The sequence below is a fragment of the Polypterus senegalus genome, chromosome 3 (assembly GCF_016835505.1).
Source record: "Polypterus senegalus isolate Bchr_013 chromosome 3, ASM1683550v1, whole genome shotgun sequence".
NCBI lineage: Eukaryota > Metazoa > Chordata > Cladistia > Polypteriformes > Polypteridae > Polypterus > Polypterus senegalus.
In genome coordinates, this window is record NC_053156.1 from 298326991 (window position 1) to 298351999 (window position 25009).

The 25009-nt window shown below is 41.2% G+C and overlaps 2 protein-coding genes across 3 annotated transcripts in view; one reads left to right on the forward strand and one right to left on the reverse strand.

Annotated features, from left to right (window-relative positions):
• The window catches only part of atraid (all-trans retinoic acid-induced differentiation factor), a 51415-nt gene extending 34404 nt beyond the window's left edge, over positions 1 to 17011 (reverse strand). For both annotated transcript variants that reach the window (XM_039749492.1, XM_039749491.1), the window contains exons 1-3: positions 16879 to 17011; positions 5958 to 6088; positions 3641 to 3709 (exon numbers count right to left, since the gene is read on the reverse strand). In XM_039749492.1, coding sequence (XP_039605426.1) covers positions 3641 to 3709; positions 5958 to 6088; positions 16879 to 16956 — 278 coding nt within the window. In that variant the 5' untranslated portion in view covers positions 16957 to 17011. The remainder of the gene's footprint in view (positions 1 to 3640; positions 3710 to 5957; positions 6089 to 16878) is intronic.
• Positions 17012 to 18803: 1792 nt separating this feature from the next.
• The window catches only part of LOC120526719 (androglobin-like), a 28560-nt gene continuing 22354 nt past the window's right edge, over positions 18804 to 25009 (forward strand). Inside the window, exon 1 of the mRNA XM_039749875.1 lies at positions 18804 to 18956. Within this exon, the coding sequence (XP_039605809.1) occupies positions 18804 to 18956 (153 nt within the window). The remainder of the gene's footprint in view (positions 18957 to 25009) is intronic.

A 25009-nucleotide genomic window follows, 5' to 3' on the forward strand; every position in this document is an offset into this window, starting at 1 on the left:
GTATAGTTAACTATATTTGTGCTTAAAATCTTAAAAAACATATATATTTACATACAATTCATATGGTCTGGAATGGATTAATTGTATTTACATACAATACTATGGGGGAAAATTACTTTGGTTCCACTGTATTACTGTCTGACAAAATTACAGGCATTTCACGGAAATACAAACCAGTATTACTGAGAGAGAAAATTAAAGGCACACAATACAGTGACGCATATTACAGCCGCATACAAGGTCCCTTGCCATTTAATATCGACTGTTCATACTAATGTTTATGCACTTCTGTTCTAGCGCCCGTTATTGTCACAGGCCTAATGTCTAGTGTGTGTGTGTGTGTGTGTATATATATATATATATATATATATATATATATATATATATATATATATATGAGACACACACACACTAGTAACGGTGCACTGTATGATAACGTGCAGTGAATACACTTGACTTGGGCATTCATAGTTTTCATTTTCTTTCTCTGTACATTTAACATTCGTATGTTTCCTGAGCAGCTCCTTTTCTCCACCCTAGCGGCCTGCGCCTTCTCTTCTTTCGTTGGCATCTTTTTGTGTTAAAACTGATTAAGTTAGTGTTTGTGTTGCAAATACTTTATTACATTTTCCTTAATTTTTCATTTAAGCTGAAGTGTTAAGTCTTCAATCTGCCTCAAGAATGAGAAGAGGTAGGGGAATTGACGGCGAAGGTGGTAGGGATGAGAATGGCACCCGTATGCATGTGCCGCTCGGCTGCACTGCTGGCTGCTGCAGAGAGTTAATTCTACAATAAAATAAAATAAAAATAAAAAAAGGATTAACCTTGGAGGCCATGTCATCACCCTAAACGTGGATAGTAGACGTCACATAGTATATGTGTACCAAATTTCAGGTCAATAGTTTAAACGGTTTGCGAGTTACAGATAATTGAAAATCCTGGACAGATAAATGGACAGCCACGGTAGTGTATTATATAAGAAGACAGAGATAATGTAACAAAGAACAGTGTCAGCGCGTGTGGCTTGTAGGATTTAAGCTCCTATTCATGGCTGATTTTTTGCCTTGCTGTCCTGAGAAGGAATTTCACACCCAGCTGCCAGTACTGGACTGAAAAAAAGATGGCAGTGCAAAGCGCTCAGGATTTTGATGACTCTTTTATTTTAAACAACAGTTGTCGGAGTACCACTAGGATTCTTCTTTGTTTTTTGTTTAATTTGTCTTTTTTGCTGTTTGTGTTTGTTCCTGCTGTGGCCATCAGTGCGGCCATTATCATAATAATGGAGTACAAATGTACATGTAAGGTTGAATATATTTGAATATTTACTTATTTTAATTTGAATATTTAAACCTTTACAACCTTATATCGGATACACTCATTTGCCCCAGTACATGTTCTGTCTTATTACATACATTACTTTATTGATAAAACAACGTGTCAGTTTATTATGTGTACTGGATTGCAACTTATTCACCCATAGGGGTATTATTTCCAATTGAACAATATCAGTTAAAAATATGTGGTACACTAGTTAAACCGATTATATATTTCTAATAATTAAAATAAAGTTAAGTACAGTGGTACCTTGAGATATGAGTTTAATTCGTTCCGTGACCGAGCTCGTAAGTGAAAATGCTCGTATCTCAAATCAGTTTTCCCCTTTGAAATTAATTGAAATGAGATTCATTCGTGCCAGCCCCTAAAAAAAAAAACCCAATTTTTTGTTAAATGTTTTCAACATAAGAAAAATGTATTTATAATGAACAAATATCGTATACAAACAAAGTAAAACCTAATACGTAAAAGAGAATCTAAAGAAATAAACAGATGTTGGCGGAGCCGATTGGCGAGTTGTATTATTTTTTCTTTCACTTCACTTTTGCTTTACTTAATTTTCTTCTTCACTAGTTTGTTTTTTTCTTTTTTGCCACGTTTTCGTCACTTTCATTCTCAAGGCGTTTCAATAGAAACCTGTCCAAGGAGCTTTGTTTAGTCCTCCCCTTTAGAATGTTTCTGAAACCAGTTAGGCAAATGTCACTAAATAGCGCCGCTGCACGATCAGTTGTAACTTTTTCAGGTTGTTTCTTTTCTTTAAAGTTCAAAACTTTTTCCCACGTTGCCAACACTTCCTTTATCTCACTTGAAGAGATAACCTCCTCTGTGATACCGATCTCCTGCAGAACCTCCGTATGTGGCTGCGTCTGTAGTTCCGTCAACTCCTCCGTTGTCGGTTCCTCGGAATGTGCGGCGACAAGCTCTTTGATGACTCGTATTTAGAATTTTGGCTCGTAACTCAAGGCAAGAAATCGACCTAGTGACGGCTCATATCTCAAAAAACTCGTACGTTGGGGCACTCATGCCTCAAGGTACCTCTGTATTTTAAAACATTCTTGTTATCGTGGCACCAGAAAGTGGCAATGTGGTGAATGCTTGTTGAGATGAATTTCACCCTACAGTGCATATGGCAGTATTACTCCTACTAATAACGTGTTCTCTTCATTCAAACCACCATATTTAATTGCACCACAGAGAACAACAGAAATACGGAATAAGTGACCAAGTAATACTTTAGTACAGGGAGATTCACTCAAAAGAGGCCCCAAATATTCTGTAATAAACTCTCACTAAGACGAAGCAAAACAAAGTGCAAAGTGTGTTCTTCAGTATTATTGAGCTTTAAACAAGCTGGGATGCCACTGCTTCGGAGCGATGAGGTTGGCGCCTGACAGCCACCGGGGCGTTTAACCTCCATTTGTAACTTCTGGATGCATATCGTCCGTACCCCTTCACTCAGTCACTCGACTGCTCATCAGGATGGTGGTGTACAGTATTGAGCAGCACGTCTTCATGGTGTGAACCTACTGGGTCACCAATTCATTTAAACAATGTCAGAATCAACTGGATGATCGTGAGTTAACGGAGGGTTACTTCCAGCAAGATAAGGCAATGTATCACACTACAGCAAGGAGCATGGAAGAAATTTGAGTCCTTCTTTGGCAACGGGGTAATTTCAAAGGGGCTTTGGCCAACATGGTCGCCGGATCTGACACCACCAGACTTCTTCCTTTGGGGTATGTGCAGAGGAAAAGTGTATCGGAACAAGCCTCACACTGTGGAAGATTTGAAGGAAAACATCCAACGTGAAATTACTGCTATTCCCCTGGAGACACTTGCCGAGGGTCAGCTAGGTTGGACGATTTGGAGACAAAGTCAGAGAGGCGAGATTGCGTTGGTTTGGATATGTGCAGAGGAGAGATGCTGGGTATATTGGGAGAAGGAAGCTAAGGATAGAGCTGACAGGCAAGAGGAGAAGAGGAAAGTCTAAGAGGAGGTTTATGGATGTGGTGTGAGAGGACATGCAGGGGATGAGGTGATGGGGGTAACAGAGTAAGATGACGAGGATAGGAAGAGATAGAAGAAGATGATCCACTGTGGTTACCCATAACGGGAATAGCCAAGAAAAGAAAAAGTAGTCATTTAAATTAACAGGCTACCTCAGGGGCTGTGCAATGTGAAACAGTTCAGTGCCCCAACTAGCCTTAGGATCCCAGGCGACACTGAATTATAAAATTGTGTTCATATGCAGAACCAAAAAAAACGCTGCTGGTAAAACAAAGACAGCACTGCAACTCCAACTCACACAACTTCTGCGGTGTAGGCCTCATGCAGATCGTCAACTTCCGCCAGCGAGCAGTTCTTCAAGTCTAACCTGTGGAAAAGAAATGGAACGGAGTCAACAAAATAGGAAATGAACTTCATTGTCGGACTGTATTGGGAGAAGCTATGAAATTAGAAATGAGGCCAAATTTTGCCACCTTTCAGTCAGACTATTTGGGACACGTCCAACCTTTCATTATTCCTTGTAAACGGTGAACAGGACATGACACAGAGTGAGGTGTACTGTAATAATACTACAAATAATAATTCAATACATTAACATGTAATGTTTTTAATGACAACTTAAAGCCCTACCATACAGAGAGGGCCCAGAACACAAACCAATTAATTTCCTTACTGTGAGACAGAAACGCTATCACTGCGCCACCTGTGTAAACACCAAACTGAAACTATCTGGTGATGATGGAGTAGACATATCTCACCAAGGATGCATATTTAAGTAACCTCCTTGGTGTTAACCCCAACACACTCTTGAATTGAGAATTCTATTTAAAAATTGTTAATCCCGAGAGTCTCTAAGCTATTCAGATCTAATGTATAGCAATAAGCCCGAAAACGCTTGGGACAGTATTCTGCTGTTATCTGGTGGATGAAATAAAAAAAAAGTCATGAATATTTTGAACATGTTTTTCCACTCTATGGTAACTCATCAATATTCATGAGTGGGGCAGAGCCTTCAACCAAAACACACAATGGCATGTAAATGAAATGCTGTAAAGCCAGTTTTAGAACAAACTGAAACAGAACCAATCAAGCAATGCAAGCATCTTGCGTGAGACAGGAACAATCACTGGATAGGGCGCCAGCTCATCACTATCACTGCGCCACCGTGTTCCCATGTTTAATAACATGCTTTAACTCCTATCATCACGAAAATGATATCAAGTATACATCTTAGTATTTAAATTATTCAGAGAGCTTTAATATAATAAATATAATGTATTCGGTGTCCTGTCGAAGGAAGAGAAAGCCCGTTTCATCACGTCGTGATTCATACACATAGAAGAACACATATTATACAAAGCATTTAATGTGCTACTTTAGTTAAAATGGGATTTGAGGAACTAGTAAATTAAATGATTCTAAGATGAAGTTTATAATGTTCTACTTTAATGACAAAATAAACTACGTGATTAAAGTGGAAATTTCAAGATTAAAGTTGACATTTCGTGCTTTTTATCCCCCACTGTGTCCCTATTTTTTTTTTCTTTTCTCAGTACCCTAATAAGCTTTCATATGACACGCCTTTTCACGGCGACTATGATATCTGACAACTTTATTTCGGCACTGTGTGACTTTGTGAACTTCAGCTTTCGAGTTTCTCCGACACGCTATGTCACTCAATCAACTCCCTTTTGTTCTTTATATCACTGTTTAAACCAACAAATAGTACGTTTTTCCTTTGCCTCCACTTGGTATTCGCTGAAATTCTTCTATTTCCCCCTGTGCTTTTGCCATTGTCTTTTCACTGAATGCTGAGCTTAAGGGCTATTTATATTGATTTGAATATTTAAAGAGGCGTAATTCTGGGGGGAGTTGGGGAGTGGCAGCAGGCGCGTGCACGTGTGTTACTTTTCATGCTGACCAGGATTTTTGAAGCAGAAGAACGTGAAAGCTGGTGAACGCACAGATTTATGCATCTGGACTTTTTTGTGCTTACGCACATATTAGCATTTGTCCGTACGCCATGTTTTAGTGTGAAATCTACCACACGTCGTTATGCAGGAGGCCCCTGGTGTCCATCACACAATATCTGAAAATAAAGACAGATATAGGTCTCAGGAATGTTAATCTGCTCAGGTCAACCAAAATGGTGCTCTTAGAAAAGAGAAAATCAACAGTTTCGTTAATGTCTACTAAAGCACCAATGATAGCAGCAACAAGCCACAGAACTAAAGAACGGGTTTAATTAACGACAAGAATCGGCACCTAATTAAGCAGCTGGATGGAGTGAAATTGGTTGGAGTTTGAGGCCCTGATTTAGTTGGTCTTCTCTTGCTCCCTCACTTCACATTTCATTTCGCTTTGGATGCCATTTAAAGAAGGAAATGAAGCAATTCAGACAAATGATAAAGAAATTCAGGGAAACAAATTTTAAAAGAGAAGTCAATTAAAATGAATTCACATAAAGTTAATCAGCAGCACAGAAAGGGCACTAATTTACAATGAAAACCTGCAGCCACGGTGGTCCTCCAGGACTGGAGTTGTAGACCCCTGTGCTAGAGAAGCTGTAACGATAACCTCCTGAAAGCATAAAATAAAATTGCCAAAGCTCTTACCCAATGATTTGATTTTCCTCATCCTGCGTCTGTAGGCAGCAGCGTCCCTTGACCACAAAGCTCTTCTTGGTGTAGCAGAGGTCCCAAACTGCGCTGCCATTACCGACAGTCCCAACACACAAACTGCATACCTGAAATGCAAAAATGAAGATGTCAGGTAAGTGGACATGCTAAATGGATCCTGCCACGAGACACATGGGGCAACAAGTGCAGCACAACACCATTAACCTCCTTGGTGCTAACCACAAATGGGGCTCCGGCTCGGAATTCCATATAATTACAATAAACCCCGAGTCAGGCACTTGGTGATGTGCAGTGATTCGATTTACATTGTTAAGCTCGAATAACTCTCAGGACAATATTCTGCTTACCATCTAGTGGATGAAACAACATCATTGTGAAAAACAAATAATATTTCTATGATGCATGCCACTTTCTGACAAAGCTAAGGCAACAAATCAATACACATAAGTGGGCCGGAGTCTTCGCTGAAAAACACAAAGGCAAATGGAAAGCCGTAAATGCAGTTTTCGAATACCCTGAAAATGAACTTTTGCTCAAACTGCTCGGTAAAGATGATGACGTGAATTTGTAATTAGACGTTAATGTGGATTGTAAAACTGATGCATAAGGTACTGAATGATAAAACTTAGCCATGATATGCCTGGTGAATTTGGTCGCGTGAAGGTTCACTGTGGTGTGACAGTAGCTGCGAGGCAAAAAGGCAAAATATATGTGGTCAAGAAGAAGGACGAGAACGAGGTTAGCCTCTAAGCACTCTGTACGCAGGTCAAGGGAAATGTGTAAGTCACTAAGCCTTGTGCTGTGGTCGCCTACAATAACACAATGGGCACGCTGATCATGAAGATCAGGCACTGACATTCTACCCTCTCAGGTGTGAGCAAAAGATAAAATATTATAAGAAAAGTCGGCGAAGTAACATGCACCTGCTATCCTGATTACAACGCCGGGCTGTGCGTTGGTGCCTGTTTCAAAACATGTCACATGAAGGACGTGTAACGTCAAGCTACAAAAAGAGCCATTCATGTTTTTTTACGTGTTGCCATTCTCTGGTAACTCATTAATATTTATAACAGTGGAGCAGAGCCTTTAAAGAAACACATATTAGCAAACAAGAAGCCATAAATGCAGATTAAGGACAGGTTCATACTTCACGTGTCGCATGCTCCAGCAGACACTACTGCTACACCAGCGTTGTACTGTTTATACTTGTGCATGTACTTTACGTAAATCTGGAAGATTCCACCAGGTGGCAGTGCGGGACATCGTCACGGTGAGAACAGGTTCGGCTTTGCTGTGTTATGAATTATCTGTAACACCCATTAAATTCTGAGGACACCTTACCACAATATCTCTATAAAGGATGTTTAATGATTACATCCATCAATCCAGGGATGCGCCCATTAAAGCTATCATTGGGCACAAGGCAGAAACAAAATCCCTGGATGAGGCATCAGCTCATCACAAGGTGAATGTAAGCACACACACACACACACACACAGGCGTCATTTTAGCATCACCAAATCCCCAAATCTGCGTATCTTTGGAAGGAAACCGGAGCTCACTGTGGAAACCCAGCCGGAAAACACCAGGCAGGGAACACCAGAGATGTGACTCCCTGCGAGACAGCAGCGCTACCATACTGCCACAGTGTCACCCCTATATGTGTAATTATTAACAGTATTCGTTACTTAAATAAAGATAACGACTTATCTATAAAATGTAACATACATAATTTAATGCATTTCAGTGATATCAAGTAGAAATCTAAGGATTGTTAATGTGCAGAGAGCTGGAATATCATAAATGTCATGTGTTCTGTGTGCCGATTGCTGCGGTCAGGTCAGGAGGAAGCCCCAGAAGCTCGTAGTGATTAACAACCGGGTCAGTTTTAAGATGATATTTATGACGGTCTACTTTAGTGATAAAGTAAAACTACTGTTAAAGTGGACATTTCGAGATTAAAGATGAAATTTCCACTTTAATCACAAAATACCGTGTTCTTCATTTTTTCTCATTGGCTCAAATACGCCGCCATACATTCTGATGCTGTTGTGAAGATGCAAAAACAAAAAAAAAAAAAATGGCACAGAAGATGGTGTGTGAGACTTTTTTTAATCGTATCGTGTCATTACGATCGGGAATATGCAACGCTTGAATATTAAAGCACCACGAAAATATTTGTATGAGGGCATTTTGCTTCACCACATCAAACCATTCATCAAACATCGAAGCACGCACATCGATCATGTGGACCTGCAAATCAGCTTTCTGTCACATGTGGATAGCAAACAGAGACTCTGACGTCACGATTTGACTTTTAGCACACTGCGCCCCCCGACATTTTGCTGGTACTGCAACTCGCACGCGTTGAATTCATTTCTGAGGACCTGCTCAGAGGACACGGCACATGAATGCTGGGAAAGCGTGGCAGCCATGATGCGTGCACATACGCGTTCCTAGCGTGAAGTATAAACGAGCCCTTAGAATGAACTGAAATTGGATCATTGCTTGAATCGAGCATTAGTGGTGATGATGAATTGCTCATTAGACAATGACAGAGAAAGTGAAACTAATGCATGATATGGAATTGTATGAACAAACTGCCAGGATATATCTGGTGAATGTGGTCACATGAAGGTTCACCATTGGTTTAAGTCAACAAAAAGGCAACATGACTGTGAAGAAGTGGAAGGACAAGAAAGACATTAGTCCCCTAAGTAGTGTTCACAAATGTAGCAACCATCAAAGTTCAAGTCAGGGTTGAACTGCAAGGGCTCCGCCAGCAACGCCCGTAAAGGATGAGCCGTGGAGACAGAAGGTGGTGGGCTGCGATTGGGCGAGGAGAGAGACTGCATTTTAACGGCTTTATTTATTATGGATTTTATCCCCACATTTCACTGGTTTTATGGATTTGCTATTTATTTGGGTACTGTATTTTTCTGAACACTGCACAATGGACACTTTTGGTTGTACTTTTGACCATTTTTAACAAAAGCACTTAAGCACTTTCCACCATCCCCTGGCTTCAATCAGATTTCTCAGCTCATCTCGGTCATAACTATTGACGGTGTTGGTTCAACAGACTCCCATGTGGAAAGAGGGAGTCTTTAGGGGACCGGCATCGTCGCATTATTACACAGTAACCAGGTACATCACACAGTATTGAAAAAAAAATAAAACAAGTACAACTTGGCTTGCAGTATTATCCAGTAGTATAGAAACAGTATTCACACATTTGAACATAATGGTCCACATCCACCCTTTTAAAACCAAAGTATCTTCAGACAACAGAAACGGCACCTTTTGTCGTCAAACATTCTTCTGCGTCATCATGTTCAACTTTATCGTCTGCTACAGCTTCAGTTTAGGAATGTTCTCCGTCCATTTTCACTGCTCAATACCTCCACTAACGCATGCCTGTTTAGCGGTGCAGCAGTGAAATAGGTCCCCCCTTAAAGAGTTTCCCGCTGCGCCACGTTCCAAACGTTGTTTAGGTTATTTAAACCGGTGTTCCGGTATAAGAAAAATTCATATCATAACAAAAATAAAAAATGGTTTTTGGTATGAACCGGTATACCGCCCAGCACTAATCAAAAGCAAGCTTTGTCTTCAGACATCACACAAAAGTCCTCAAGAACGCATACAGTACAATCAGGGCTGTGGAGTCGGTAGATAAATCCTTTGACTCCAACTCCTTAGTTTCCGGTAGTTCTGACTCCGACTCCTCTGTATTTAATATGCTAATGTATTTTCATGTTGATTGAAGGAAGGCAACATGCCCGTCATTTAACCACAGAACTACTAGCTAGGAAGTTGAGACTCTTATCGTATTGGCCAGTTTAAACAAAAGACAAGAACCCCTGAACACACATCAGGCCATAGCACACACCTCCACCTACATTATTACACTTGTTTACACTCAAATTAACTTGTTAAACACATTAGATCTGAAATGAAATGAAAACACTTTTTGTAATGTACCATAATCCAGATTACAGTATGTGGATGTCAGGTTGTATAATAGCTCAGCTGAACTTCACACTATTGGCGCTTTTCCACTGCATAGTACGGCACAGCACGGTTCAGTACAGCTCACCTTGGTTCGGCTCAGTTCGGCTCGGTTTTGCGTTTGACTGCAGTTTAGTACCGCTTTAGAGTGGGCAGGATTATTCATTTATGTCGTTATAGTTGCGCCGCCTCTACTGCTCGCTCTTTTTTTTTAACTTGTCCCTACACTGTTTGTAAGTCCGATGGTAGCCGTGTGTGCCCAAGAGCTTAGCGACCTCCTGAAAAACTCCGCTCCCCGGCTACCAACGAGAGGAACGTCTGTACTTCCTTAATAGACCACGAAACAGCCATTTTTGGTTAAAACAAAATGGTGCATCCGAACCTTCGCTGGCTGTGCTAAAAATCTAGCGGGTCTGTTGTGTCTCGTGTCGCTAGTTCAGTGATGCAGTAATGACGATTTTCTCCGGCCAATCAGTGACCAGCAGAGTTTACACGTCACGTTTTGGTAACGGTTCGGCGCTTGGAACCTCGGCTGAGGTGGTACTAAAAAAAGGACCAGGTACTGTTCCCAGTGGAAAACCCCCCAAAAGTGAGCTGAACTGAACCGTGTCGTGCTGTACTATGCAGTGGAAAAGCGCCTTATGGGCAGCACGGTGGCGCAGTGGTAGCGCTACTGCTTCTCAGTTAGGGGACCCAGGTTCGCTTCCCGGGTCCTCCCTGCGTGGAGTTTGCATGTTCTCCCCGTGTCTATGTGGGTTTCCTCCGGGCGCTCTGTTTTTTTCCCACAGTCCAAAGACATGCAGGTTAGGTGGATTGGTGATTCTAAATTGGCCCTGGTGTGTGGGTGAGTTTGTGTGTGTCCTACGGTGGGTTGGCACCCTGCCTGGGATTGGTTCCTGCCTTGTGCCCTGTGTTGGCTGGGATTGGCTCCTGCAGACCCCCATGACCATGTGTTCGGATTCAGCGGGTTAGGAAATGGATGGATGAACTTCACACTAGTAGTAACACAACTATGCACTCGGCTTTATTCTTACATCAGAGAAGTACTTAATTATGATTATTTTTTGAGAAATGAGACATTTGAACTTGCTGTATTTTTTTTTCATTGCAATTTAAATTTATTAGGAGTCAGAGTCGGTACATTTTTGCCAACTCCGACTCCAGGTACTCAAAATTGTCTCCGACTCCTTGACTCCACAGCCCTGACTACAACCCAGCCTTACTCCGTGTTCAGATCAATTCAAAGCACCACTGTAAAGATCTGTTACTACAATGAGTGATGTGACTTATGGTTCCCTCACTACACCTGACCCTCTAACGACTACCTCTTTACATAATGAATTTTATAAAAAAAAAAAAAACAAATTTAGAAATTTTCTAAGAAATTGTTATCCTTCAATGTACAACACAAAACATAAAGAATTGGAAAGAAAAAGGAAATTATATTCAGCCACTGCATCTCTGCTCTGGTCAGGGACAGGTCAAAGAATCTCATTAACATCGCACCCAACATGAGCCTTGGCCAGGCAGCAGGGGAAATAAACCCCTGGCAAGTCTCAACTGTGATGTCCAGATAAACTTCCTCCATGGCCTGGAAGAGGTGAATATGAATGTAGAGGTCTCAGTTGTAGACATTCCACCACCATGCTGGAAAAAAAAAAAAAAACACTCCTGTATAGGGTTTAGATCAGGAGACTATGAAGGAAGAAGGATGTTACTGAATCTGGGGTTATTGGTGAACCAGCCATGGACTAAAGCAGCCTGGTGGAAACTTGACATGGCCCAAATTACAACATGGCATGGCTGCTCTGGTTGTGCTGGCATCCTCTGGTTTAGTCCACCAGATGGTCATCTCTCAGTTAAAGAAAACAAACTACTGCAATTACTGACTGTAAAACCAAACACTGTACAATATGAACATGCAGTAGCTATGTGAGATGGTGCAGTAATTCAATGCATTTCAAACAGCATACAGTCCAACAGAGCAAACAACTACAGTACATGAAGGGGTTGTACATCACAGTGTACAGTAGACAGCAGTATGGAAGTGACCTCCTGGCTTTTCTTTCTGAAGGTTCGTATTATAGAAGCTACTGTGATGTGACTCAGGTTTGGTTGCAATTTTTGACCAACTTACGCCATCGACATCCCATGCACAAGGCCATGGTCAACAAGAGTGGCACGAATTTCATTTGAAACCACTTGTCCCCTTGCTCTTATTCTTCCTCACCTTCTTTCGCCTCCCCTCCCGTGTCTTCTTCCTCTTCCACTGTTTCAAAAGTGGTGAAATGACCCATGGCTTTTTTATCTATCTATCCATCCATCCCACGGCTAAGATTGGTGTTTGAGCAATTTTGACTCGTAGTGCTTGCACCTGGAGTTTGCCAAAAGGCACCTGAAGGACTCGCAGACCATGAGAAACAAAATTCTCTGGTCTGATGAGACAAAGATTGAACTCTCTGGTGTGAATGCCAGGCGTCACGTTTGGAGGAAACCAGGCACCGCTCATCACCAGGCCAATACCATCCCTACAGTGAAGCATGGTGGTGGCAGCATCATGCTGTGGGGATGGAACTGGGAGACTAGTCAGGATAAAGAGAAAGATGACTGCAGCAATGTACAGAGACATCCTGGATGAAAACCTGCTCCAGAGCGCTCTTGACCTCAGACTGGGGCGACGGTTCATCTTTCAGCAGGACAACGACCCTAAGCACACAGCCAAGATATCAAAGGAGTGGCTTCAGGACAACTCTGTGAATGTCCTTGAGTGGCCCAGCCAGAGCAGAGCCAGACTTGAATGTGATTGAACATCTCTGGAGAGATCTTAAAATGGCTGTGCACCGACGCTTCCCATCCAACCTGATGGAACTTGAGAGGTGCTGCAAAGAGGAATGGGCGAAACTGGCCAAGGATAGGTGTGCCAAGCTTGTGCCATCGTATGCAAAAAGACTTGAGGTTGCCAAAGGTGCATCGACAAAGTACTGAGCAAAGGCTGTGAATACTTATGGACATGGGATTTCTCAGTTTTTTTATCTAAACTAATAAAAGGCAAAGCCATCACTGACTCACTCACTCATCACTAATTCTCCAACTTCCCGTGTAGGCAGAAGGCTGAAATTTGGCAGGCTCATTCCTTACAGCTTACTTACAAAAGTTAGGCACGTTTCATTTCAAAATTCTACATGTAACAGTCATAACTGGAACTTACTTACGAACATATATACAGTCATAGCCTGCAGCTCGGTCGCCACGCGAGGCGGAGTTACGTCCCTCATCGTCACGCCTCCCACGTAATTGAGTGCCTGCCCATACAAGGCAGTCTGTCAGCAGCAATCCAATAGACGCGTGGCCGCTAAATATTCGTGGGTGAAGGACTGTGCTTATGCAAACGAAGATGAGATGGTCAGGCATAGAATAGTGTTTGGCATAAACTCAGCGAAAGTGCGAGAGAAACTTTTAAGTGCCGGGTCTTAGCTAACATTAAATAAAGTCGTGGACATCGCACGAGATAGCACGAGCACAGCTGAGAACCTTCGATGCATGTACTCCGAGCGGCTCACGTGAACTGACTGTGAACGCAGTACGCAGAGAACAAGCAATGGCGCTTCTCCACTGCATAGTACGGCACGACACGGTTCAGTTCAGCTCACTTTTGGGGGGTTTTCCACTGGGAACAGTACCTGGTACCTGGTCCATAAGAGCTCCAAAGAGCGCTGAACAAAAAACGCATTACACAATTGAGAAGACAGCAAAAGAATATGAAGCGAGTGACGCATACAAGCATATTCATAAGTGCAGCTACTGCGGAAACAAAGCACACGGTGGAAAAAGTCAATGTCCAGCTAAAGGAAGACAGTGTAAAAAATGTGGTGAATTGAACCAATTCGCTATAGTTTGCAGGACTGGGAAAGGTAAACCCGTGCATGCAGTGTGTGATGTCTCAGATAAAGAGGAAGACGAGCTGTTTATTGATGTAGTAAGAGAGGAACAACCCTCTGAATCTGAACAAGCCTTTGTAGACATATCAATAGGAAAGCAAGGTGTAAAGCTTAAGTTTAAATTACGTCCACAGACACGCTGCCGCTAAATATTCGCAGGCAAATCCACAACTTAATACCGGGAATGCTTGTTGAACATCTTACATTCAGGAGTACCGATTTGGGTAGTGAACACTTCGATGAATGAAACCTGTTATTTTTACAACGGTTGACAACGAAGATGAGATGGTCAGGGATAGACTAGACAAACACGGACTGTAACTTGAACACAACACGTCCTCCAAATACGAACCTGATTGAAAGATATAATGAAAATCAAATCCTTGATGACAGCAACACTCATAACAGTCACAAAACAATTAGATTGACAATCAGGTAGCATATATTCTCATATTCTTATTATTACTTACTTATTATTATTATTACTTACTTATTACTTATTATTACTTAGTATTACTAGGGCGCTAAATGTTTATGTTTTATTGTGCTTAATTACGTTTTCCTCCTCTTTTTTCTTTTCTAATTATTTCATGTGTACCCTAAATGAGACTGTTCAATATCATACCCTTGGTTTGCTGTTATTGCTATTACTGCATTAAGACTTGTTATGCTTGTTTTGGACACATCTTTAACACCATCACCTGGGTTTATTATCTGGGGATATCATCTTAATGCACTAAAATTGCTGAAGATTATATATATATATATATATATATATATATATATATATATATATATATATATATATATATATATATATATATATATATATATATTAAGTGCAAAATTCTTTTCTTTTTTTTTTGTCTTTTTCCTCTTTTAAAGACTATATTGGTAACAGATATCTCTATCTTTTAACCTTAAAGCGCCACTGCATGGGGGCTTGATGTGCTTTGGATGTGCTCTGTCTCTGGGTATGTCAGAGGACTGGGACTGCGTGAAGTGGGTTTTAGCCTCACCTGGGGAGGCAAAAATTAAGGGGGGAAGAGAAAGAGAGCAGGCTTGATCTATATCTAATCTATCATCTCAATCTTTATAATTATAACTATCAACGTAATAATAAGCTGCATGGCAACAACTCTTGGGGAATAGGAAATTAAGACCTAAACTATTTCACTTTCAGTTAAGACTATAAAATGACATCAAAAACTCAGAATCAGTGTCTCCATGATGGGACAGTTAACTTCGTAAGCTGGAATGTTAAAGGCCTGAATCACGAATTAAAGAGAAAGAAAGTACTGTCTCACCTAACAGGTCTAAATGCTAAAATAGTATTTTTACAGGAAACCCACTTACTAAGTAAGGATCAGTTCCGGCTGCAAAAAGACTGGTCTGGCCAAATGTTCCATTCTAGTTTTACAAAGAAAACTAGAGGGGTGGGAATTCTCTTACATAGAACAGTCTCATTTGTAGCATCAGATGTAGTATTGGATCCTGAAGGGAGATATGTGATGGTCATGGGAGACTTATCTAACTGTAAAATGATTTTGATAAATGTTTATGCACCTAATGTTGATGATAAGGAATTTATACAAAATTTATTTGCATCCATTCCCAATCTGAACACTCATAAACTTATAATGGCTGGGGACTTTGTGTTCTAAATCCACTTTTAGATAAGACTTCCTCCACAGGGGGAACGGCAACTAACACCGCAAAGATAATTACAAAGTTTATAACTGATCACAACTTATCAGATCCCTGGAGGTTTTTAAACCCAAATTCAAGAACATATTCTTTCTACTCACCAGTACATCATTGCTACTCAAGGATTGATTACTTCTTTATAGATAATAACTTCTTGCCTAAGATTAAATCTTGTAAATACGATGCTATTGTTATTTCTGACCATGCTCCGATGATCTTGGAGCTGAAATTACTAAGCCCCATACACTCACCCCGCAGATGGCGCCTCAATCCGCTTCTATTAGCTGACGAGAATTGTACTGAATTTATATCCAAACAAATCGAATTCTTTCTAGAGACAAATACATCCCTGAGATCTCTGCAGGAATACTCTGGGAAACTCTTAAGGCCTTCTTAGATTGACAATCAGGTTACGTTATTTTTAAAATGTTTCCTTTTCTTTTTCATAACTTCTTTAACACACTACTTCTCCGCTGCGAAGCGCGGGTATTTTGCTAGTTTTTAATAAATTTGCAAAAACCTCAAGTAAACTTTTTTCACGTTGTCATTATGGGGAGTTGTGTGCAGAATTCTGAGGAAAAAAATGAATTTAATCCCTTTTGGAATAAGGCTGTAACATAACAAAATGTGGAAAAAGTGATGCGCTGTGAATACTTTCCGGATGCACTGTATATACATAAACACACACACATTATATGTAAATACAATATTCTTTCTTGAGCTTTGGTAAAATTCCCCTTGGGGACAAATAAAGCATGTCGATGTATGTTAAAGCTTTAAATAAACTTTTGTCTAGTAGAAAACGAGTGGCCTGACAGCTTGCCCGCTATTTCTGAACAGTCGGCTCATTTAACCGCAGTGTAAACAGCCTTCACAAATAAACTCCATTGAAATGACACCAAGCCGACTGAATCTCTGATTTTAAGTCGTGTGGACTCAGCTGATTTCTCCGCTAAAATGTGCTTTTCAAACCAAAGTAATTTTCTCTCGCAAACTTTATTTTGTACTACTTAGTACGTGGACCTTAACCGTGGCAGTGAGGTATTGGACAATAAGCATGCCAATTCAATAGTATGCAAAACAGAAAATGACTTAGGATGTCTGTGTTTCAATTATAAAAATACAAAAATGAAAAATCGTATCATGTCTCCGCAGTCTGGTCCATATTACAAATATAAAGTATTTTGTTTACAACACTGCGTACATCTACGCGCACCCCTGGGTTACAATTGCACATTACTGACCTGTGGAATGGTGTCAGAATCCGAGAAAGCACAATTAAATGATAAAATCCACGCTACTGAAGACAGCAGTAAAAACATCACGTCGAAACAGTCAAAATCTGAACTCTCTCGCAAGAAATCACATGACGATGAATAATCGGGCTGACATCACGTCCTCCTCGCCTTCCACGTGACTACGCTGCAAACTCTGATAGGATATGAGGCCTGACTATGACCAGCAGAAATGAGTCACAGACCGCGAACTTTGAAAGGCCAGAATACGACTTGTGATAGGCTAAGAGGCGTTACCGTTATCAGCGGCGGTGACAGTTTCCACGTGACCAGGCAGCGAAATCTGACAGGCTATGAGGCTTTATTGTGCAGATTTGACACATTCCCGCCCGTTCTCGCCTATTAGGGATGCTGCTTTGCGACTGGAGGAAAGCAACTTCGGGTAGGAGTCTTTATTATGAGATATGGTTTTAAAAATGTTTGTTTTGTAAAAAAAAAAAAAAAAGGATTATTTCCATTCACTATTTGTATGCAGCACGTTTGTTTTCATAGGAATATGTTAATTAGCAAAAAACAAATCCAGTTTTACCTCACCTTTTTACTGTTGGAACAAAAGTTTGAGGGCGGCGACGTTAACTTAGAATTAGTACGTTTATACTGAGCAAGTACAAGTAAGCTTACAAGTTTATATTGAATTAGAAACACGCCAACTTAACTACATACATGTAAAACACTGATGTTTTTAAAATAAATTGGCAAAAAAGACGACCAATTTTTTGTAAAGATACACGGATGACATCAATTCCTTCAGTCGTTATTATTATTAGCCTGTGACCTCGTATTGGATAGACAGGTTTGAAAACAGATAGATAAGTATTACAAATACAATGTTTACATTTTTTAGGTTTGAAAACGGATAGATAATATGTTTGGTTTTGTTTGTCCTGTATGGCATATATAGCACACCAGTAACTAGAATAAAAATGATTTACAAAAATTGCAAGGGAAGTACACCCGACAACTGTAGTCAAATCTCAGAGGCCCCCTGTAGCTGCTGATTTTTGTTCCAGTCGCTATCTAAATTACTGACCAGTTTCTGCTGCTCAATGAGCAGACTGCTTTTTGACTTAAGTATAATTGACTTGATTTTTAAATTTCAAAATTCTTCATTGTTTCTCCTTTCCTTTACTAGTGGTCACACATCAACTAACGGATGACCAGCTAATTTAGGGAAGTCTGAAACTCATTTCTTTGGAAGCCACCTTTTCACTCCAGCAATTTTTTTAAATTAGACACAAGTACTTGTTAATGAAACATTTATTTATTTTGGTGTTTTTTTTATTTTTATTTAATAGATTAATGCAGCGGTCCCCAACCAGTGGTGACTAAAATAAAAACACAAAAACAAAGTTATAGAGTTTTGGTTTACAAAGAGAGACATGTGAAAGTTGTCACTAGACCCGCACACCACTAGTCATATCGTGCGATTGCGCATATGTCCTCCCCCTCTCCGCCAAAACTGTCACTGTGATTGAAAGCGGTCCATATAATACAATACACAATACAATTTATTTTTGTACAGCCCAAAATCACACAGGAAGTGTTGCAATGGGCTTTAACAGGCCCTGCCTCTTAACAGCCCCCCAGCCTTGACTCTCTAAGAAGACAAGGAGAAACTCCCAAAAAAACCTTGTAGGGAAAAATGGAAGAAACCCTGGGAAAGGCAGTTCAAAGAGAGACCCCTCTCCAGGTAGGTTGGGCGTGCATTGGGTGTCTGAAGAAGGGGGTCATTTTAGTGTTCAATTGGGCGTCAAGTGAGTAACGTGTATTAATAGGCCTAGATCGTTCCTTTTTTATGAGTGCTTAATTTGAAGTGTTTAGCTGTTATTTATTTTTTCGAGTGACTTTCTATTGATATTGTTTTGTGCCCCAAAATGGATAAGTGGCTGAAAACTGGAACTCATAAGAGAGCTGCAGTTAGCATTGAAATCCACCCTGCTGATTTGGCAGCTGCAAGTATTTCGAAGCAGTCTGATGATTTACAAGCACAAGATGACCAGGATGCAGCGACTGATAGGCCTGTTCTTGTAAGAGATGCTGTTTTTATTTGTTTTGATCTTACAGTATGTTAGGCTGCTATTGTAACAAATTAAAATAAATTATAAAATGTAAAATCAAAAATAAATGCCTATAAATGTCATTAGATTAATTTGGTTCATTTAATTATTTAGCTAATCTAGGAAAATTAAAAAAAAAAACTTTTTTCTTTTTTAATGAAGAGAGAGGGTACTCATAAATGAAAAGCCTAATCAAGGGGTACGGGAGAGAAAAAAGGTTAGGAACCGCTGGATTAATGGATGGCCTACATTGGCCTGTTTGTATAGTATGTGAATTATGTGAATTTCCCCTTGGGATTAATAAAGTATCTATCTATCTATCTATCTATCTATCTATCTATCTATCTATCTATCTATCTATCTATCTATCTATCTATCTATCTATCTATCTATCTATCTATCTATCTATCTATCTATCTATCTATCTATCTATCTATCTAGTACTTTCCATTCCTGTACAGAGTATAATTCAAAGTGCTTTACAAATAGTAGAAATTCAAAACAAAGAAAAACAATAAACTGTTATACCAAGGAGTATATAGTCAGTAGGGAAAGGAAAAAAAAAAAACTGCAATGGTGTCAAAACCTGAGGGGTTTCCGCGATCAAAAAGCCCACCCAGACCTGGCTGGGCATTGTATCATTATATGTAAAATACAAAACAAGAATAAAAGAGAGAGTCAGCCAGGTGCAGGTGCCATTATGGAAAGGATCTTGATGTTTTTCCATTGACCCCCAAAGTCACAAAATTTCATCCCACCACTGGAGAGCGAGAAGAGAAAACAAAAGATGAAGTGATTAGTCGCAAAGTTAATAAAACAGCAGAATAAAGTGTGCAGTTTTTAAGATGTGATTTTAATACGTCTGCTATAATGTATTTCTCTACTCTATGAACAGAAAGCAAAGTAGAATTTGGGGATCTAATGTTAAGATTGGGAATGTCAGGTGTGGTCCCCGGCCGGGGCAGGAGCCTGGCCAGGACGCCCAGGAGGACCAGAGGAGGGCTTGTGCCTCCTCCAGACCGCGAGGGGGCGTCCGTCCTGGTTATGTTGGGGTCCTCGTGAACAGGGCTTGGAAGCCCAGCCCTGTAGGGACCTGTGGCCACCACCAGGTGGCGCCCCGATGCCGGAATATCCCGTGTGGTCCCCCGGCCGGGACGCCCAGGAGGACCAGAGTGGGGCTTGTGCCTCCTCCAGACCGCGAGGGGGCGTCCATCCCGGTTATGTTGGGGGCCACGGGTAGAGGGCTTAGAAGCCCAACCCTGTAGGGGCCCGTGGCATCCGCCAGGCGGCGCCCAGGTGCCTGAGGAACCCTGGAGCCCAGCACTTCTGCCACACCAGGAAGTGCTGGGGGGAAGACGACAGGGGACACCCGGACGGCTTCCGGGTGCGCAGCCGGCACTTCCACCACACTGGGGTGTGGCTAAGACTGATTGCCGGGAAGCAGCTGGAGCCCATCCGGGTTCCTATAGGGCCCTCCCTCCAGTCATTGGCGGAAGTCGGGTGGAAGAGGACGGAGCTGGAGTGAGGATTGGAGGCGGCCAGGAGAAAGAAAGGCACAGGACTGTGTGGCCTGGACATTGGGGGAATCGGTGCAAGAGGCACTGGGGTTTGTGCACGTCCAATTTGTAAATAGTATTGTAAATAAACAGTGTGTGGTGGAGCCAACGATGTCCGTCTGTCTGTGTCCGGGTCCAAGTTCACACAGGGGACAGACATTCCAAGATATGTGAAGATGCAAGATTATTCAAAACTTTCTAATCAGTATGCAGTATTTTAAAATTGATTCTGAATGATACAGGCAGCCAGGGCAAAGATAGCGCTTCAATGTGGTCAGATGTCTTCTTTTTAGTTAGGATTCTTTCAGCTGCGTTCTGTACCAATTGTAACATTTAAATCTGAGTTTGGCAGACCTGTTAGGAATTCACTGGCGTAATTTAAACAGGTATGGATCAGCTTTTTTGGACTGAACATGAGATATATTTCTTAAATGAAGAACATACTGTTTTGGTGACATTAATATATGATTTAAAATTAAGCCCTGACTGTGAAATAGCTCCAAGATTTTTTACCTCTTTGTAAGCGCTGAACAACAATGAAATTGTAAAAAGATGTCAATTTGACAGAGATGGAATACTATTCTTAACAAAGCTTGATCTTGATGCATGATTGCCTCATTTACATAGAGAAGCCATGCCCTATTATGTTACGTGTAAAATGCAATGTTGTAATAGTGATGATTTGCAAATGTCAGAATCAGCCACACAGATTTATACTTTTCCCTACACTCAAGGTTATGTTAAGGCAAGCTGCATTCATTCAAATTGGCATACACGTAAAGTGTGAATGAGCAAACATATGTGAATCACAACGCACATAATGGATGCAAATTGTATTGTAGTAGCCAGAATATTACTATGAATATAGGAAGGTCTGGATGGGTGATTGACATCAAAATGCCACACAGGTACTCTGAGCTCTGCATTCCATGAACCCCTGGAGCATTTGTGGTACAGTTTACAAGCCCAGGAATGTTTAAGAAGTCAATCAGAGACTCCTAAGGCTTTAGATAAATAGAGGCTGGCAGAAGATAATGTGGGGGTCATAGGGAGAGAGATGGCACAGGGCTCTGGAAGACGATTGGGAATAATGGAAGAGTGAATGCAACATAAGAAGTAGCAGGAATAGCTGTGGCAAGTGTAAATAACTGCTACTTTACAAGGCGTTTCCAATAGCCATAATAGCAGAAGGTCGATTCTCATGAAAGTACGGCTGTGGATCATTCATTGCTACATAAAAGGTTCATCCTCATTCCGTGTGTGTGTGTGTTGTGGTCACAAACACCTGAGACAAAGGCTTGGATACAAGTTCAACACTGACCAAGAGGATTTTATTGTGGTAACCTCTTACAGGGAAGAGTTTCCCACACCACAACCACAAGTCAAAGTAATAAGCACAGCAATACAGTGACTGCTTCTCTGTCGTTTTCTGTCATCCTCTCTGTCTCACTCTCTGCCTGCTCCACTCCACTCCACAAGCTTTGTCCATCTTTTCCCCACTCTGGCTCCTGATTAAAGACTGGGAGTACTTCCGGTGTGGTCTTGGAGCCCTTCTGGGTAGGGCTGGAGTCCAATTAAGTAGGACACACTAGTCCCTTCTGCACCCCTTGGTGCCCCCCATGGAACCCAACAGGACTGAGGCAACGGACTACAAGTCCCAGTATGCCCTGTGGGAATCCATAATGGCACCCTAACCTAGGGGAGCCACCTAGTGGCTCTGGGTAGGCATCACCTTGAGTAAGGTGCCTTCCCTTGTCCTTCCACGCTGTGGGAATCCTTGCCAGGTAAGGTTCCCAAGTGGACCCCCTCACAGTGTCTTGGTCCTTCCATCTCTGTGCTCATTACAGTGTTATGTAGCAACAATTACAAGCAGCTTAGCGCAAAACCCTACCCTATTATTTTTTTTTCTTCTTTAAATATTAATATCTTTGTGGTGAAGCCTTAGCATTACTATCAGAAAACTACAAAGCGTCATCATGAGTATCACTTTGTGGCTCAGGGTGCCATATAATTGTGACATCACTGATTCTCAAATGTGAATTTTTACTTTTAGCTGAGAGGTTGCTCCAAAGATTCTTATCATATCCTACTCTGAAGTTGGACAAATTCTTACCCTAGTCATACTTTTAGTGTAATTCCTAATAGTAATTCTGAGATGCTTACTAAATATGGGCGCTGGACTCCATATTTAATTCAGTATCATCTCTGCATATCCCCTCCTTTCTCTCCAGGAGGCACTCTCGTGGAGCACTTTTAGCCTCATTCCTCCATAGTGTGTCAAGAAGTACCTCTGGGGTTCTTTTCTGCCTACTGCTATCAGGCAATTCAGTGCTTCCTCTTGATGTCCCAAACTAAATACTTATGCTCTTTAAATTCATTTTGCAGTTTTTGCACAATATATATATATATATATATATATATGTTCTTTATTTACTGATTGACTGATTGATTGATTGTATAATTTGCCCCGTGAGTCTATATGTTTGTATTTTATTTTTGTTGTTGTATGCATCTCTTAATATTAATAAAGTTGATTTCTTCTTCTTTCAGCTGCTCCCGTTAGGGGTTGCTTCAGGGATCATCTTTTTCCATCTCTTCCTGTCCTTGTCATCTTGCTCTGTCACACCCATCTCCTGCATGTCCTCTCTCACCACATCCATAAACCTCCTCTTAGGCCTTCCTCTTTTCCACTTGCCTGCCAGCTCTATCCTTGACAGTGTTCTCCTAATATACCCAGCATCTCTTTTCTGCGCACGTCCAGACCAACACAATCTCGCCTCTCTGACTTTGTCTCCCAACCGTCCAACCTGAGCTGACCCTCTAATGTCCACATTTCTAATTCTGTCCATCCTCGTCACACCCAGTGCAAATCTTAGCATCTTTAACTCTGCCACCTCCAGCTCTGTCTCCTGTGCCACCGTCATCAACCCATATAACATAGCTGGTCTCACTACCATCCTGTAGACCTTCCCTTTCACTCTTGCTGATACCCGTCTGTCACAAATCACTCCTGATACTCTTCTCTACCCACTCCACCCTGCCTGCTCTCTCTTTTTCACCTCTCTTCCACACTCCCTGTTACTCTTCACTGTTTACCTCAAATATTTAATACATTTAAATATATTATTTAATAGATTATAGATAGATAGATAGATAGATAGATACTTTACTAATCCCAAGGGGAAATTCCCATACTCCAGCAGCAGCATACTGATAAAAACAATATTAAATTAAAGAGTGATAACAATGCAGGTATAACAGACAATAACTTTGTATAATGTTAACGTTTACAAACCGGGTGGAATTGAAGAGTCTCATAGTGTGGGGTCTCCTCAGTCTGTCAGTGCAGCAGGACGGTGACAGCAGTTTGTCACTGAAGCTGCTCCTCTGTCTGGAGATGATCCTGTTCAGTGGATGCAGTGGATTCTCCATGATTGACAGGAACATGCTCAGTGCCCGTTGCTCTGCCACAGATGTCAAACTGTCCAGCTCCGTGCCTACAACAGAGCCTGCCTTCCTCACCAGTTTGTCCAGACGTGAGGCGTCACTTTATGCTCCCTCCCCAGCACACCACAGCATAGAAGAGGGCGCTCACCACAACCGTCTGATAGAACATCGGCAGCATTTTATTGCAAATGTTGAAGGACGCCAGCCTTCTAAGAAAGTATAGTTGGCTCTGACCTTTATTTACACAGAGCATCAGTATTGGCAGTCCAGTCCAGTTTATCATCCCGCTGCACTCCCAGGTATTTATAGGTCTGCACCCTCTGCACAGTCACCTCTGATGATCACAGGGTCCATGATGGGCCTGGTCCTCCTAAAATCCACCACCAGCTCCTTGGTTTTACTGGTGTTAAGGTGGAAGTGGTTTGAGTCGCACCATTTAACAAAGTCCTTGATTAGGTTCCTATACTCCTCCTCCTGCCCACTCCTGATGTAGCCCACGATAGCAGTGTCGTCAGTGAACTTTTGCACGTGGCAGGACTCCGAGTTGTATTGGGAGTCCGATTTATATTGGCTGAACAATATATATTAATAATATATATTATTTAAATATATTTAAAGTATTTAATAGAGTTAATTTAATAGATTAATGAAATTTATCTAATCTAATAAAAAATACAATCTGTCATTTTTCTTTCCTTTTTATAGCTTGTGGGCTTAGAGATGGCATAGAACCTGAAAGCACTCGGAACATTTCTGATGTTTTAGCGACATTCATCAGTCACATGGTAATGGGAATTGATAGAAGCTTCAAAATACTGCGTCAGCCACAGTTTGCTTCACAAAAGTGATATGACGTTCAATACTTTGGTGTTAAATGTCCCATCCCTACCAAATGACTGCCAATTCAACGACCAACTCTTACTCCCTCAATGAGTCGTTTTAACTGCTCTGTCACAGTGCAGCTTCAAGCCATATCTGACCAGAAGTAAGTGCTGCAGGGAATGGAAAAAGCGCTTTCTC